The 14526-nt window shown below is 47.3% G+C and overlaps 1 protein-coding gene across 1 annotated transcript; it reads left to right on the top strand.

Annotated features, from left to right (window-relative positions):
• Positions 1 to 13146: 13146 nt before the first annotated feature.
• On the top strand, positions 13147 to 13864 carry LOC144695426 (transcription factor SOX-4-like). The gene has a single exon (XM_078566317.1). It carries the CDS (start codon positions 13241 to 13243, stop codon positions 13832 to 13834), a length of 594 nt encoding a protein of 197 aa, XP_078422443.1. The 5' UTR covers positions 13147 to 13240; the 3' UTR covers positions 13835 to 13864.
• Positions 13865 to 14526: the final 662 nt, after the last annotated feature.

Here is a 14526-nt window from a genome sequence, read left to right as displayed (position 1 = left end):
CAGCCGCTGGCTGTGAGTCACGGGGAAGGGGATTCCTGAGGGTCTTGTATTCAGCAGTGAGTGGCGAATCTGCCACAGGCAAAGAGTAAAGTGTCAGCAGAGATTTTGTCAGTGCCCATAGGCTTTTCTGAATCCAGTGCCCTCAGCCATTTCTTCATATAATGTAGAGTGAATCAAATTGCCTGAAGAGACCTCAGGATGAGGCCGATGGAACTTCCACAATGTTGCAAATGCTTCAAACTTGTCTTCCGCATTAATCTGCTATTCTCTCCCATCAGGACAGGGAAGCTTTTGGACACTACTCCTCTCGTTCCTTGTTTCATTCTTCACCACCATTTACAACTGGATGTAACAGGACTGCAGAGCTTTGATCTGATCTTTTGGTTGTGCCATTGTTTAATTCTGTCCATAGTGTGGTGCTTCTGCTACTTAGCATGCATGTGGTCTACATCACAGATACTGGGATTGACTGAAAAGCCTAGTTCATTGTTTGCAATTCTATCGTGAGTTTGAAGGAGGCAAATTTCTCAAGTTCTGCAAATATTGATCAATGAAAATACAAATCAAAATTATTATAAATAATCAGTGAAGAAGAGGAAGATCCAGATAAGCAATTGTTCCACAACTTGTTATTTTTAAACACTGTTTTTGACAATTACCCATTAAAAATAGCATTTCAAACCATGTGTCACAAATATGAGTTTGTTATTTAGTTTCACTCAGGAATACAAAGTTTGTTCATCTTGGATAAGTTATTTTGTTTATGATAAACCTATCTTTGAAAAATATGTTGAAACAATAGTTTCAATATATAAGGTCTTCTTTTGGTTAAAGCAACAACACAAAAGCCAATATATATACATGTGCATAGAAGTTGGGACTATGACAGGATCATAGTAATAAGTAATTAGTTGCAGTAAGGATATAAAACCTCGCTTTGTTACATATTTAGTCAAGTAATTCAGCAAATTTCATTCTAATCACTTGGTACCGAATCTACTTGCAGAAAGATTCTAACTTGTACATCTATTAATCTGGAAATAGAATGTTATATTCTTCAAATATACCTGTACAATGGCCATAATATATGGAGGAGGAAGTGGATTTGTTACAGAAAAATCTATCACTAGAGTCCTCAGACGTAGACCCTGTGACACTTTCAATAGATAGATGTTCTGTACAATATTTTAAAATGAAAACTTTACTTGATTGCAATCCTGATTTAGGAAAATCTCTAAGGTACGTAACAGTTCCTTGGATCCAAATTATTTTAGCGATATTTAACCAGCTTTTTTATATGTAAAGTTTGATTAAAGACAATCTCTGTTGTATAAATAACATTTACCAAGCAGTAGTGGTGGCAGTCTGTGTAGAAGACAGCAGTACATACAGAGTATACGAAAAAACCAGGGGCTATCTTCACTCAAATGGTGGATTGTACATTTTATTCCTGGCATCATTTTCTAAACAACTGCATTGTTAAATAAGACAGTGAGTTTCTGACATACTGTAAAATTTATGTCCTGCTTTTGTTTCTTTTTGTCTCTTTAATCTTGCTCAGGGCATTTTTCCATGTCTTATTCTTAATTATCTAACTCCTGTTTTCCAGTTTTTACTGCATCCCATTTCTATAAATTTTTTATGCTACATTTTCTAATCTGCTTCTGTTTTACTTTGTCTTTACGGTTTCTCTTGCATGTGTGTATGAGAACTCCTCCAATACCAGGCTTAGCTGTTCACAAAGCAAAGCTTTAATTAACACAAAAACAGAATTACCTGGAAAAACTCAGCAAGTCTGGCAGCATCGGCGGAGAAGAAATCAGTTAACGTTTCGAGCCTTCATGGCCCTTCGGCAGAACTGGAGCATAGTTAGAAGAAGGGAGAAATATAAATTGGTTTAAGGTGGGTGGGGGGGGGGGAAGAGACACATTGAGGGTGTGGTGTGATGATTGTGGAGATGAGCAGATAATCAAAAGATGTCACAGACAAAAGGGTCAAAGAGGTGTTGAAGGTGGTGGTCTTTGTCTGAGAAAAGTGCTAATTAAGAATGGAAGACAGGATATTCAAAGTACAGCTCTAGTGGGGGTGGGGTGGAAAGACTAAAGGTTTTAGTTTTAGATTTAAAAATAATGGAAATAGGTGGGGAAAGAAGAATCTATATAAATTATTGAAAAAAAAGCGAGGGGGGGGGGGGGAAGAAACGGGGTGGGGATGGGGGGAGGGGGAGTTTAAGATCTAAAGTTGTTGAATTCAATATTCAGCCCGGAGGGCTGTAAAGTGCCTAGTCGGAAGATGAGGTGCTGTTCCTCCAGTTTGCGTTGGGCTTCACTGGAACAATGCAGCAAGCCAAGGACAGACATGTTGGCAAGAGAACAGGGTGGAGTGTTAAAATGGCAAGCGACAGGGAGGTTTGGGTCTTTCTTGCGGACAGACCGCAGGTGTTCCGCAAAACGGTCGCCCAGTTTGCGTTTGGTCTCTCCAATGTAGAGGAGACCGCATTGGGAGCAACGAATGCAGTAGACTAAGTTAGGGGAAATGCAAGTGAAATGCTGCTTCACTTGAAAGGAGTGTTTGGGCCCTTGGACGGTGAGGAGAGAGGAAGTGAAGGGGCAGGTGTTGCATCTTCTGCGTGGGCATGGGGAGGTGCCATAAGTGGGGGTTGAGGAGTAGGGGGTGATGGAGGAGTGGACCAGGGTGTCCCGGAGGGAACTCCTCTCTCTCCTCACCGTCCAAGGGCCCAAACACTCCTTTCAAGTGAAGCAGCATTTCACTTGCATTTCCCCTAACTTAGTCTACTGCATTCGTTGCTCCCAATGCGGTCTCCTCTACATTGGAGAGACCAAACGCAAACTGGGCGACCGTTTTGCGGAACACCTGCGGTCTGTCCGCAAGAAAGACCCAAACCTCCCTGTCGCTTGCCATTTTAACACTCCACCCTGTTCTCTTGCCAACATGTCTGTCCTTGGCTTGCTGCATTGTTCCAGTGAAGCCCAACGCAAACTGGAGGAACAGCACCTCATCTTCCGACTAGGCACTTTACAGCCCTCCGGGCTGAATATTGAATTCAACAACTTTAGATCTTAAACTCCCCCTCCCCCCATCCCCACCCCGTTTCTTTCCCCCCCCCCCCCCCCCGCTTTTTTTTCAATAATTTATATAGATTCTTCTTTCCCCACCTATTTCCATTATTTTTAAATCTAAAACTAAAACCTTTAGTCTTTCCACCCCACCCCCACTAAAGCTGTACTTTGAATATCCTGTCTTCCATTCTTAATTAGCACTTTTCTCAGACAAAGACCACCACCTTCAACACCTCTTTGACCCTTTTGTCTGTGACATCTTTTGATTATCTGCTCATCTCCACAATCATCACACCACACCCTCAATGTGTCTCCTCCCCCCCCCCACCCACCTTAAACCAATTTATATTTCTCCCTTCTTCTAACTATGCTCCAGTTCTGCCGAAGGGCCATGAAGGCTCGAAACGTTAACTGATTTCTTCTCCGCCGATGCTGCCAGACTTGCTGAGTTTTTCCAGGTAATTCTGTTTTTGTTTTGGATTTCCAGCATCCGCAGTAGCTTTTAGCTTTTTGTTTTTAAGCTTTAATTAACATTGTTTCTCCTGATTTCTTTCACTTCTCTGCTTTTTTTGTGAGTTACTCTTTGGTTGTCCAACATGTTTGGAATTTTTCTGTTTCTATTGTTACTTGGCCTTGCAATCTGTATTTTATTTTTCACCCTTTTCAAGGCTGAAACGTATACCTTTCTCCCCTGAAGATCATGTGATTTTATTCAAAGCTCAGTCTCTTTCAGCATCCTGTTTTAGTTTCCCTTCCTCTCTGTGTAAATGTATACCACAGGTCACCCACCATCACAGCCTGCTCCTTAGTTCTATTTTCTAGCCCATTAACCAGTGCTGAATTTCTCAAATTTATCTTGTTTTCTGCCTCTAAAGTTATTGACAATTTTCTTGATCCTGACTCTTCATTCAGAAAATTGCACAAAATAAACACAATGGGAGGAATTTTCCCAGAATTGCATTAAGTGCAGTAGCTGGGGAGGGTGGGCGGTGGGGAGGGTGGGTGTAAAATGGAGCCCTATCTGCCGGCGATAATGGCAGGTTTCCCTGCCATATCGAACCCAGCCCACCTCATTATTTATTCGCTCCCGCGAAACACACCATTTCCATGGCAGGCGGGCTCTCATTCACCCGCCCGCCATCGCCCCGTGATTACATCGTGACGGCTGCCATCTTTAAAAGGCAGCCGCCAGCAAAGTGTGATCACCACCAGCTCACCACCGCTACCTGGGAGACATGGCCAGCAAAGGAAAAAAGACTGCAGCCCCCCTGCTTCAACAACGGGTTCCTCAAGGGACTGCTGGATGCCGTGGAGGCCCCCGGGATGTGCTCTACCCACGCTCTGGCCGCAGGATGGGTAGCAAAGTCACCAACCCGGCTTGGGAGGCGGGGGCAGCGGTGGTCAATGCGAACGTCCTGCAGAGGAGGACAGCCACCCAGTGCCACAAAAGGATCAATGATCTCCTCCATTCCACCAGGGTAAGTCACTCTTCTCATCACTCCCAACTCACACACTCACAAACCCATCACACATCCACAGGGCCCTCACTCACTGCCAGTGCAAGGGACATCACCATTCACTCTCTCACACTCACCGTCATTGTCCTCATCCCGTCCATGGGGCCACTCACCACCCACACAGGCCAGGCGCACTAATCATCTGGCCCGGCAGGCACCCTGATACACTCTCCCCATCTCTGTCCATGCGGGACAAACTGGCTCACAACAGGAGGGAAAGGTCACAGACAGGTGGAGGGATGCTGGAGATCAAAGTTCTGACAGGATTCGAAAACAGAGCCATCCAGCTGGCCGGTGATGACCGGGACCGGTCCTGTGCTGACGGTGAGGTCGGCGCTGCTGTACCAAGTGAGGGTCCAGCAATGCAACATCCATCAGACAACCATGCTGTGAGTGATGTGTCCTGTTTCACAGGCCACTGCCAGGCACTAATTATCTCCTCTTGCTTTCACAGGCACATCTGGGAAACAGCCGACAGAGTCCCAGGGCCTCCAATCAAGCTCAGAGGAACCCCTGAAGAGGAATCTGAAGACACCCTCCCTGAAGTCCTGTCACAGCGCTCACCCACACCCTCCACCAGCGCAGAGACACACACCTCGGTGGGACCTGGCTTTAGAGTAGCCTTGGGATCACAATCTGGTGAACACATCGCACTGTCTGACCCACAGCAGGTGGAGGCAGGGACTTCCCAGGTCCCCGGCACTCGGAGGAGCTGCTGGAGGCCAGAACGTTGCTGAGTCCGAGTCAGATGAGGAGCCTCTGGACTCAGTCATGTCACAGTTGCTGGAGCTGCAAAGGCAAACTCGGGAACATCAGGAAGGGATGTCCGCTGCACTCCTCAGATTGCAAGGCACGATGGAGGAGTCTGTCTGCCTTCAGGCTGAGCTGATAGCGCCGGGATTGCAACGCACCGAGGTCAACACTGACAGGATGGCGGCCTCCATGGAGACCTTGCTCCAGGATGTCACTCCTGCACTGCTGTGCTAACCCCATCGCTGATGCCACAGTTGGCCTCCAAAAGTGTGTACGCGAGAAGGGTGCTGGGCAGCTCGATCTCACTCCCAGCAACCCCTTCCGCTCAGGAAGTCAGCCAGGGGCCCTCGGGCACCCATAGGAAGGAGGATCAGCAGGTGCACACTCCAGACCCATCCACCCGGGTGACTCTGGGAGTGACCGGCCCATCCAAATTCCCTCTTCCTGTGATCTCCTCAGCTCAGCTCCACAGGCCGAGGAGGGTGCCACTGTCACACAGCAGGACCCCGAAAACAGGCTGGGGCCCACCAGGTCTAGGCCCTCCAGAGGACGCCCGCCAAAGTCATCACAGACAGGGCGTCACAGTCAGCAGGCTGCCTCCACCTCCACTGTGGATGTCCAGGGAGCACCAAGACATAGTGGCAGAGTTAGGAAAGCTTGGTAAAAGTAGTTGCACAGCCTGGGCATGGGTGTTGGTCATTTGTACATACTGTTCACTATTGTCAATAAACTCCTAAGAATGTCTCCCTGCCTGTGACTCCTTGTTCTGATGAGCAGTGTTCTTGTCATTCAGATGTGAAACCTTTCTGCACAAGATAAAGGTAAGTGTCTCAGTCCAGGGCCTCTTCCCTGTGTCTGTGCAGCCTTCAGACCACAGTGATGGTCCAGCCTCACACTCCCTGGACACATTACTGATGCCTGCACCTCGGTGGTGCTGGTCATTGCTGCCAGAATGTAGTGGGCAGGTGTCACAGTGTTCTCTCATTCTCTCTGTGTGCTCTGAGAACCTTTAATGTGGGGCTGGCCCCCATCACACCAGCATCTGTGACCAGTGATGCTGTGCACCAGCTCCTGAAGGGCTGAGGTGCTGAAGGCGGACACAGCATCATATGTGTCTAAAGTTTCATGGCTGCGTCTCTGAGATAGCCCTGATCACAGAGCGCAAGCGAGCTGCCCTCGGCCAGACAGGAGTCAGACATTCTCAGAGGCTGTGTGAAGATCTATGGAGTGTCCTCACTTTATGCTGTCATCATCCTCCTGTGATCGAGCGACTATTAGGGCCTCCACTGCGTCTCCATGACAGGAGCATTCTCACAGAGGGTATTGGTGCTGCCATAAGCCAGGCTGGAGTCAAACATTCACAACTGTGATGTGAGGATCTATGGGGACACCTCACTGCATATTGTCATCATCCTCCACAAACCTGGCAGCTATGAGGGCCTCCCTAGTGCACCTGCCTCGGCTGGTCAGTGTGAGAACCTCATCCCCGTCATCGTCACCACTGAAGACCCCCTCACCCTCATCCCCGTCGGCGTCCTCCTCATCCGAGGAGATGTGTAGTTCCTCCATCTCCTCCTCAGCCAGCTCCTCTCCCCGTTGCAGCGCCAAGTTGTAAAGGGTGCAGCAGACAATGATGACGCATGACACCCTCTGTGGACTGTATTGCAGGGCTCCACCAGACCGGTCCCAGGTATTGGAACCTCACCTTCAGCATCCCGATGGTTTGCTCCACCAAGTAGCGAGTTTCAGCAGGAGCCTCATTATAGCGTCGCTCTGCTGCAGTCTGAGGCCGCCGCACGGGTGTCATCAGCCATGGCTCTTGTCCCCAAGGAGCCAGCCCTGTAGCTTCTGTGGACCCTGGAAGACTCCAGGGATCTGTGAGCGACTCAGGATGTAGGCATCGCGCACACTCCCTGGAAACAGTGCACATACCTGTAGGATGCGTTTCTGGTGGTCGCACACCAGCTGCATGTTCAGTGAGTGGAAACCCTTGCGGTTGATGAAATTCACCGTGTGTAGAGATGGAGACCTGAGCACCAGATGAGTGCAGCCAATCGCACCCTGTACCTGTGGGAATCCCGAGATCAGGGTGAATCCAATGGCCCTGGCATCCTGGCTGTCCCGGTCCCGGGCGAAATGCACAAAGTTGTTGCCACGGAGAAGATGCATCCGTGACCTCATGGATGCATTTGTGGGTGGCGGATTGTGAGATCCCACAGAGGTCACCTGTGGAGCCCTGAAAGGAGCCACTGGCATAGAAACCGAGCACCACGGTGACTTTCACAGCCACTGGCAGTGGATGCCCTCCATGTCTCCTTGGCACCAAGTCCTGCAGTAAGTGGCAGATGTGAATCACCAGGTCCCTAGACATACGCAGTCATCAGTGACACTGGTTCTCAGTCACCTGCAGGAATGGCAGGCGGCATCTATAGACCCTGGGTGTCGCTAGACGCTGACCAGCCACAGCTCCTTAGCAGCGTGTGCGGGAGCCCCTGCTGCCCCTTCTTCATGAGGTTGCTGCTCCGGCCTTTGCACAGCCAGGAGCCTCTCCTCTGTCTTCTATGGTCTCTGTCGGCCATCAGGCATACAGCTAGGTCACCAGGATCCATGATCCTGAGGTGGTCCTCCTGCCTGCATGGGCGGGCAGGCGAGGAAACATACCCCAATCATATCACTGTGGCTGTGCCTGATCTGTCTCAGTTGCTGAGACATGGTCAGTTTATACAGGGTGTCCCTAATGTGTGGCCACTTCCCTCGCCTACCCTGCCCCCCAGCTCAATTGCCTGTGCGCGGGATGTGGCGCCTAGCAACACCCAAGGTCTATAGACGCCACCTGCCATTCCTGCAGATGACTGAGAAGCAGTGTCGTCGACGACTGGGCGTGTCTAGGGACGTGACTGGACTTGACCCCGCCCCCCCCCCCCCCCCCCCCCAACCCACCAACAACGGTCACCTCCGAGGCTGGCCAGCATTTGCCCCTGGACATCTTCCCCCCTGAGCAGTCGCCTCCGAGGCTGGCCAGCATTTGCCCCTGGACACCCCCACCCCTCAGCATTTACCTCCGAGGCCAGGCATCAGTTGCCCCTGTCCCCCCGGTGCCCCTGAGGCCTGTAAACAATGGGTGAGCTGTGGAGAACGCTGCTGCTCCCTCATCTCAGTTCCCCCAAAGTGAAGGCCGCCAAGTGCACGTCCCCTGGGTGCTGTTGTGAAGCACGTGACGTGCTTTCCCGCTAACGTGGATGGACGATACAGCGGGGCTCCAAGAGCCTGGCGGGATGGCCTTTTAATTATACACTGACGTATTACAATTAGCTCCCTGCCGTGCAATAGCGGGAAATGCGGCCTGCCATTGGCGGGCTGAGCGGACGATCGCGACCTGCATTCACGCTGTCGTGAAGGCTGGTCGTACCATATTTTCCACGCTCACCATCCATCATGCCCATGCCAGAGGGCTAGGAAAATTCCACCTAATATCTGACTGAGATTGCTAAACATGGAATTATTTTATTCACATGAAAAGCTTCCATAGTCACTCATGTAAAAACCATTGTATTAGTACACGCAATTAAAATATGTCATCTAATTATCTATTATCAGTGCTGTCTTATATAGAAGTTCACAGAATCACAGTGCAGAAGAGGTCCTTTGACCATCGAGTCTGCACCGACAATTTTGAAGAGTCTGCTTTAAAGAAAATTGTATTCTGGAAATGGCAGCATCAAACGAGTTGAATCTGCATTCTCAAAAATGAAGAGGGGACTTGGGCCTCTCTGATTCATGACGATATGATTTACACTATACAGCTCAATGGATTCATTGAATGGAGATATGGCAGATGTGGTTGAGGTTGAAGGAGGAGGAGGACCCCATCGGGATCCCACTTAATAGGTTGTTTTATGTGAGGTACCATGCCCTTGATATTAAAAATCCAGTCATCAAAGCATCTCCTTCTAGCCTAGAGCAGGCTACTTGAATAATGAGGGAGCAATTACACAGGACAGACAGAACTCATTTGTAGTTTAGCTCAGAGAGAAAGGTTGTGAGTAAGGAGACATTTTGAGAGACTGGAAGGAACATTGGAGGTGTTTATGTAGATGGAATCTGAACATTATTTCTAATTGTCAGATGAGATTTTTAATACACAAAGTCAATATCCTTCATAAATGAGATATTGTATGTTGCAGCTGAGGGAAGAAATGCAATATAAATGAGAATAATGCAAATAGATATAATTGGGAAAAGCAAACGCAAGCAAGAGCCCATTTCCATATTCCGGGCTTATGGTTTTTGATCTGTCATGAATTCAATGGTTGATGCTAACACAGGCAGTTGCCAAAAGTTTTTCTATATGTTTACAATTAAACTTCTGGCAGTGAGTAAAATATTGCTATGTATGACATCTTAGAAAAACCCAAGTCTCAACCAACCAAGGATTCTACGAAGGGTTTATTTCATTCCCCCTCCATTTAATCCACATAAATGTACTTTTAAATTCATTCCTGGTGTGTGAGCATCACCATCAAGTGCTTTTATTGCCCAGCCCCAATTAACCCTCGAGAAGGTGGTGGTGAGCCACCTTTTTGAACTGCTGCAGACTGTGTGGTGTAGGTACGCCCACGGTACTGTTAGGAAGAGAGTTCCAGGTCTTTGACCAGAGACAGTTGACATCGTTCCAAGTCAGGATGGTGTGTGACTTGGAGGGGAATTTGGAGGTGGTGGTGTTCCTGTACATCTGCTGCCCTTGCTCCTCTAGGTGTAGAGGTCACAGGTTTGGAAGGTGCTGTCAAAGGAGCCTTGGCAAGTCGCTGCTATGCATCTTGTACATGGATACACTACTACCAATGTGCATGAGTGGCGGAGGGAGTGAATGTCTAGGTGGTAGATGGGGTGCCGACCAATTGGACTGTTTTGTCCTGGATGAAATCTCTGTATACCCACTGATGTTATCAGGCAAAGGTAAATAAGTATTTGCAGATGAGTTGGGAATATCCAGTTTCTGTGCCTTTACAGTGAATGCATTGAATGAATTCCACTGCAGTTGTTGTGTAGAGTTGTGACCTCTGTTATCCCAGAGTTTATATCCTGGGAGAATAGTCTCAAATTCCATCCTTCTAAATCCCAAGAAATATCCCGTTGCTCTACCTTGGCAAAGTAAGGGAAATGTTTGCTATGTTCCTGCACTTGTGGAGTCAAATATTCCAAAATGTCCTGAATTTTCATGATTCAGTGTCATACACATTACAAGGTGATGCTGTATTTACCATTAGAGAGTTACCACTGCTGAGTACAACTGCCATAGGAGCCCAGAAAATGCTAAATTTGTAAGTAGCGAAGCAGAAATCAGGCCTTTTTAAAAACTGTACTTTCTTCATTCCCCCAAAATAATACAACTGTTATCCACAGAATGTTCCACATTTTTTTAATGAGCAAAAACTCATCATAACCTTAAAACCAGTGGAATTTCCCTTATCCAGAGATGGTACAAAGAGGTATAGAGGAAAACAGACTAGGAGGAATGTAAGCACAAATATCATGACTATTTGAAATACGAAAGACAATTTGTAACGCATGCAACACACTTAGTGAAATAATTGTAATTTAATTTTAATCTTTTTATATTGTAAGCACTGATTGCCACTAGCATAATCGAATTGTTATGAAGACATTAAGCAGTGGCATGCATCCAAAAGAACAGTATGATTATGTGGTTTATGTGTACAACTGAAATTGTGTTTCTTCTTCCCTCTGGGCCAATCTGTAATTAAACAAAGTCCAATAAAATGATAATTGAATGGAGAAGTACCACATCAGGAGGAAACTAGAAAGTAACTTTCAATAGAAGGACAAACTTTCCAGATTCTTTCCAAGGGATTGCCATTTTTCCTGCTAATTTTCAATTAGACACAATCGTCAGAAATGAGCCCCACTCCTGCTTGAATCAACAGACAGTTCTCACACCCTGTCGGTAAGTGTCAGCATCCTGTTTTTAATAAAGAAATAACAGGTTTTTTATTCTGACTGCCAATCGTCCCACTGGTGATGCTTCCCTGACAGCTGTGGCTCAGTCGGTAGCACTGAGAGTCACAAGGTTGTAGGTTCAAACCCCATTCCTGGATTTAGGCACAAAAATCAAGGTCTCAGTGCAATACTGAGGGAGTGCTGCACTGTTAAAGGTACAGTTTTTTGGATGAGACCTTAAATTGAAGACCTTTCTGCCCTCGCAGTTATATGTAAACAATTCCATGATGCTATTTCAAAGAGAATCAATGTCCCCAGTGTTCTGATCAATGTTCATTCCTCAATCAACATCACAAAAACAAATTATCTGGCCATCATCACATTGCTGTATGTGGGATCTTGCTGTGTGTAACTTGGTTATCCTGTTTCCTACTTCACAACAGTGACTTTTTTTCAGAAGTACGTAATTGGCTGTAATTTTGCTTTAGGATGTGCCAAGCCAGTGGAAGGCACTGTATAATTACCAGTCTTTCTTCATTTGATTGGGTCATGTGTAACAGTTTAGTTGTGTCCTTCTCAGGCTGAGGGGACACTTACGTTGATTCCTGCCCCGATAATAGGAGGAGTAATCTGCACAAGGGCAGATCCTCTGCTTGTTTCCATCGCGCTCTCGCACTTTCCTCCAGTAGCTTCTGTTTTCAAATTCAATCCACAACATGACTTGGGAACATGAGGTACTTTCCCACTGAAATCCTAATGTGTGCTTAAAGGAAACACAAGTCCTCATCCGGAGGGGTCAATCCGCCTGGAAGCAGTCGTTGTCCCTTGAGGTTCCAGCTCTTCCACCATCATCACCGAAAATTCGGAGAGGAGCACAGTTAACGTTTCGGTGTCCGAATGACCCTTCAACAGAACTAAGTTTCTGTTGAAGGGTCATTCGGACTCGAAACGTTAACTGTGTTCCTCTCCGCCGATGCTGCCAGACCTGCTGAGTTTTTCCAGGTACTTTTGTTTTTGTTTTGGATTTCCAGCATCCGCAGTTTTTTTTGCTTTTATCACCAAAAATTCACTAGCTCTGCCATTGGCCATGAACCGTGACCCTGAGCATGGGAACCTTACCTAGGCCTGGGGCGACTCACTAAAAAAAGGCAGGGACCACCCCACCCCCCCTCCCCGAGGCCTCCATGACCTTGCTATCTTACTTTCACCTTTGATCCAATGAAAATGGTCAAAGCCAAACGTTACTTGTTATTAAAGAAAAATACTGCGGATGCTGGAAATCTGAAATAAATACAGAAAATGCTGGAAAAACTCAGCAGGTCTGACAGCAGCGGTGGAGAGTGAGAAACAGTTAACGTTTCCAGCCTATATGAGCTCTGAAGGAGAGTCATTCGGACTCGAAACGTTAACTCTTGTTCCTCTCGCCACAGATGCTGCTGTCAGACCTGCTGAGTTTTTCCAGCGTTTTCCGTTTTAATTTATTATTATTATTGTTATTTATTATTGTTATTTATTATTGTTATTTCCTGGCCGTATATTTTACACAAATGACCCATTCATTGATTCAGTCCTGGTGAGCCTGCCAGTGTGAAGGGGTTGAGTTACCCAGCGCGCTGATTGGGTTGGTTTGGGAGTGATGTCATAGACCCGGGGAGAAGCCACGCCTTTGGTGCCGCGATTGGTGGAGCCGGGGAGTTCTGATTGGCTGGGAGAAGTATCAATCCGTGAAACTGTATCCATCCCGCGCGGCCGTGAAGTGGGGACAGAAATTGATGAGGGGGATGAGCTGTGAGCGGCTGCACTGAAGACTCGCTGCTGCTGCTGCTGCTGCTGCTGCTGCAATAAAGGGGTTTTTTTTTATATATAGAAACACTATTATTTTTTAAAGTTGCATGATTTTCTTCTTCTCCCCCCCCCGCCGCCCCGTTTAAAATGGTGCAACAAACAAAGAGTTCGGAAAGTAAAAGCAGCAGCAACAGCTGCAGGGAAGCGGCAGACAGCGGGATCAGTGATATGAGCGCAGCCTCCAGTCCGAATCCCGGCTTCTCCGCTCATCCTGGGGAAGCTCCCTGGACCAGTGCCTCTGCCAAAGCCGAGGAGGAGGCGAGCTGCAACCCGGACTGGTGCAAAACCCCCACCGGGCACATCAAGAGGCCCATGAACGCTTTCATGGTCTGGTCTCAGATCGAGAGGAAAAAGATCATGGAGCAAGTCCCGGACATGCACAACGCCGAGATCTCCAAACGCCTGGGGAAGAAGTGGAAAATGCTGAAGGACAATGAGAAGACCCCGTTCATCAGAGAGGCGGAGCGACTGAGGCTGAAGCATATGGCAGATTATCCCGATTACAAATACCGACCCAGGAAGAAGGTCAGGTCGGAGTCCGGAGCGGGAGCGGACGAGAAGAGCTGCAGAAAGGAGGTGAAGCCTTTCAAGAAGCACAGCCGGCCCCAGAAGGGTGACTTCACACGTCTCAGTCCCATGTACTGGAATCCCTCTGCCTCCTACCTCCTCCTCTTCCTTTAATAACTTCAATAAAACCCGATCTTTTTCCAAGATTTTGGTCGCCTATCCTAATTTCTCTTTCTACGGTTCGATGGTCACCTCTGACTGATCGTGTCTCTTTCAAGCGCCTTGAGATGTGTTTCTACACTAAAGATGCTACATAAATGCAGCTTTTGTTGATTGGAACGGAGGCCAAGCTTTTGTGGGGTAGTTAAGATGGCTGAGAAAGTTTGACCACAGAGAGATGGAGGAAGTGAAGTTTAGGATGGGAGAGTAAGGTGAAGGCAATAAAAAGGACCCAGAGGAGAGAGCAGAGATTATTGTCACAATCATCCGAGAAATGGAAATTGTTCCATTGAATTGGAGAGTAGCCAAGAAGGGGGGAAAGGATAAAGATATAACCAATTAAACTTTAGTTAGTCTAATGTCAGTTCTGGGCAATCACCTGAATTCCACAATTTGAGTTAAAATTAGTGAACATTTAAAAATGAGTGGGTTAGTCAAGGATAGCCAATGCGTCTTTGACAAATTTAGTAGATTTTTGAATAAATTCCCAATTGGATAAATAAAAAGAGCCCAGTAAATGTATGCATTTTCAGAAGACACCTCATAGAAATTGTAGGAATTTACAGCATGGAAGGAGGCCATTTGGCCCATCATATTTGCACTGGCCAACAAGCAGTCATCCAGCCCAATCTCACTTTCCAGTTCTT

Source organism: Cetorhinus maximus, chromosome 21 (genome assembly GCF_964194155.1).
Source record: "Cetorhinus maximus chromosome 21, sCetMax3.hap1.1, whole genome shotgun sequence".
Classification (NCBI taxonomy): domain Eukaryota; kingdom Metazoa; phylum Chordata; class Chondrichthyes; order Lamniformes; family Cetorhinidae; genus Cetorhinus; species Cetorhinus maximus.
Note: the sequence above shows the minus strand (reverse complement) of the source record. Positions and strands in the feature narration are given on the sequence as shown.

What these genes read in the sequence shown, in the direction of transcription:
- LOC144695426 (XM_078566317.1), top strand. Translation starts at nt 13,241, where the DNA reads ATGGTGCAACAAACAAAGAGTTCGGAAAGTAAAAGCAGCAGCAACAGC.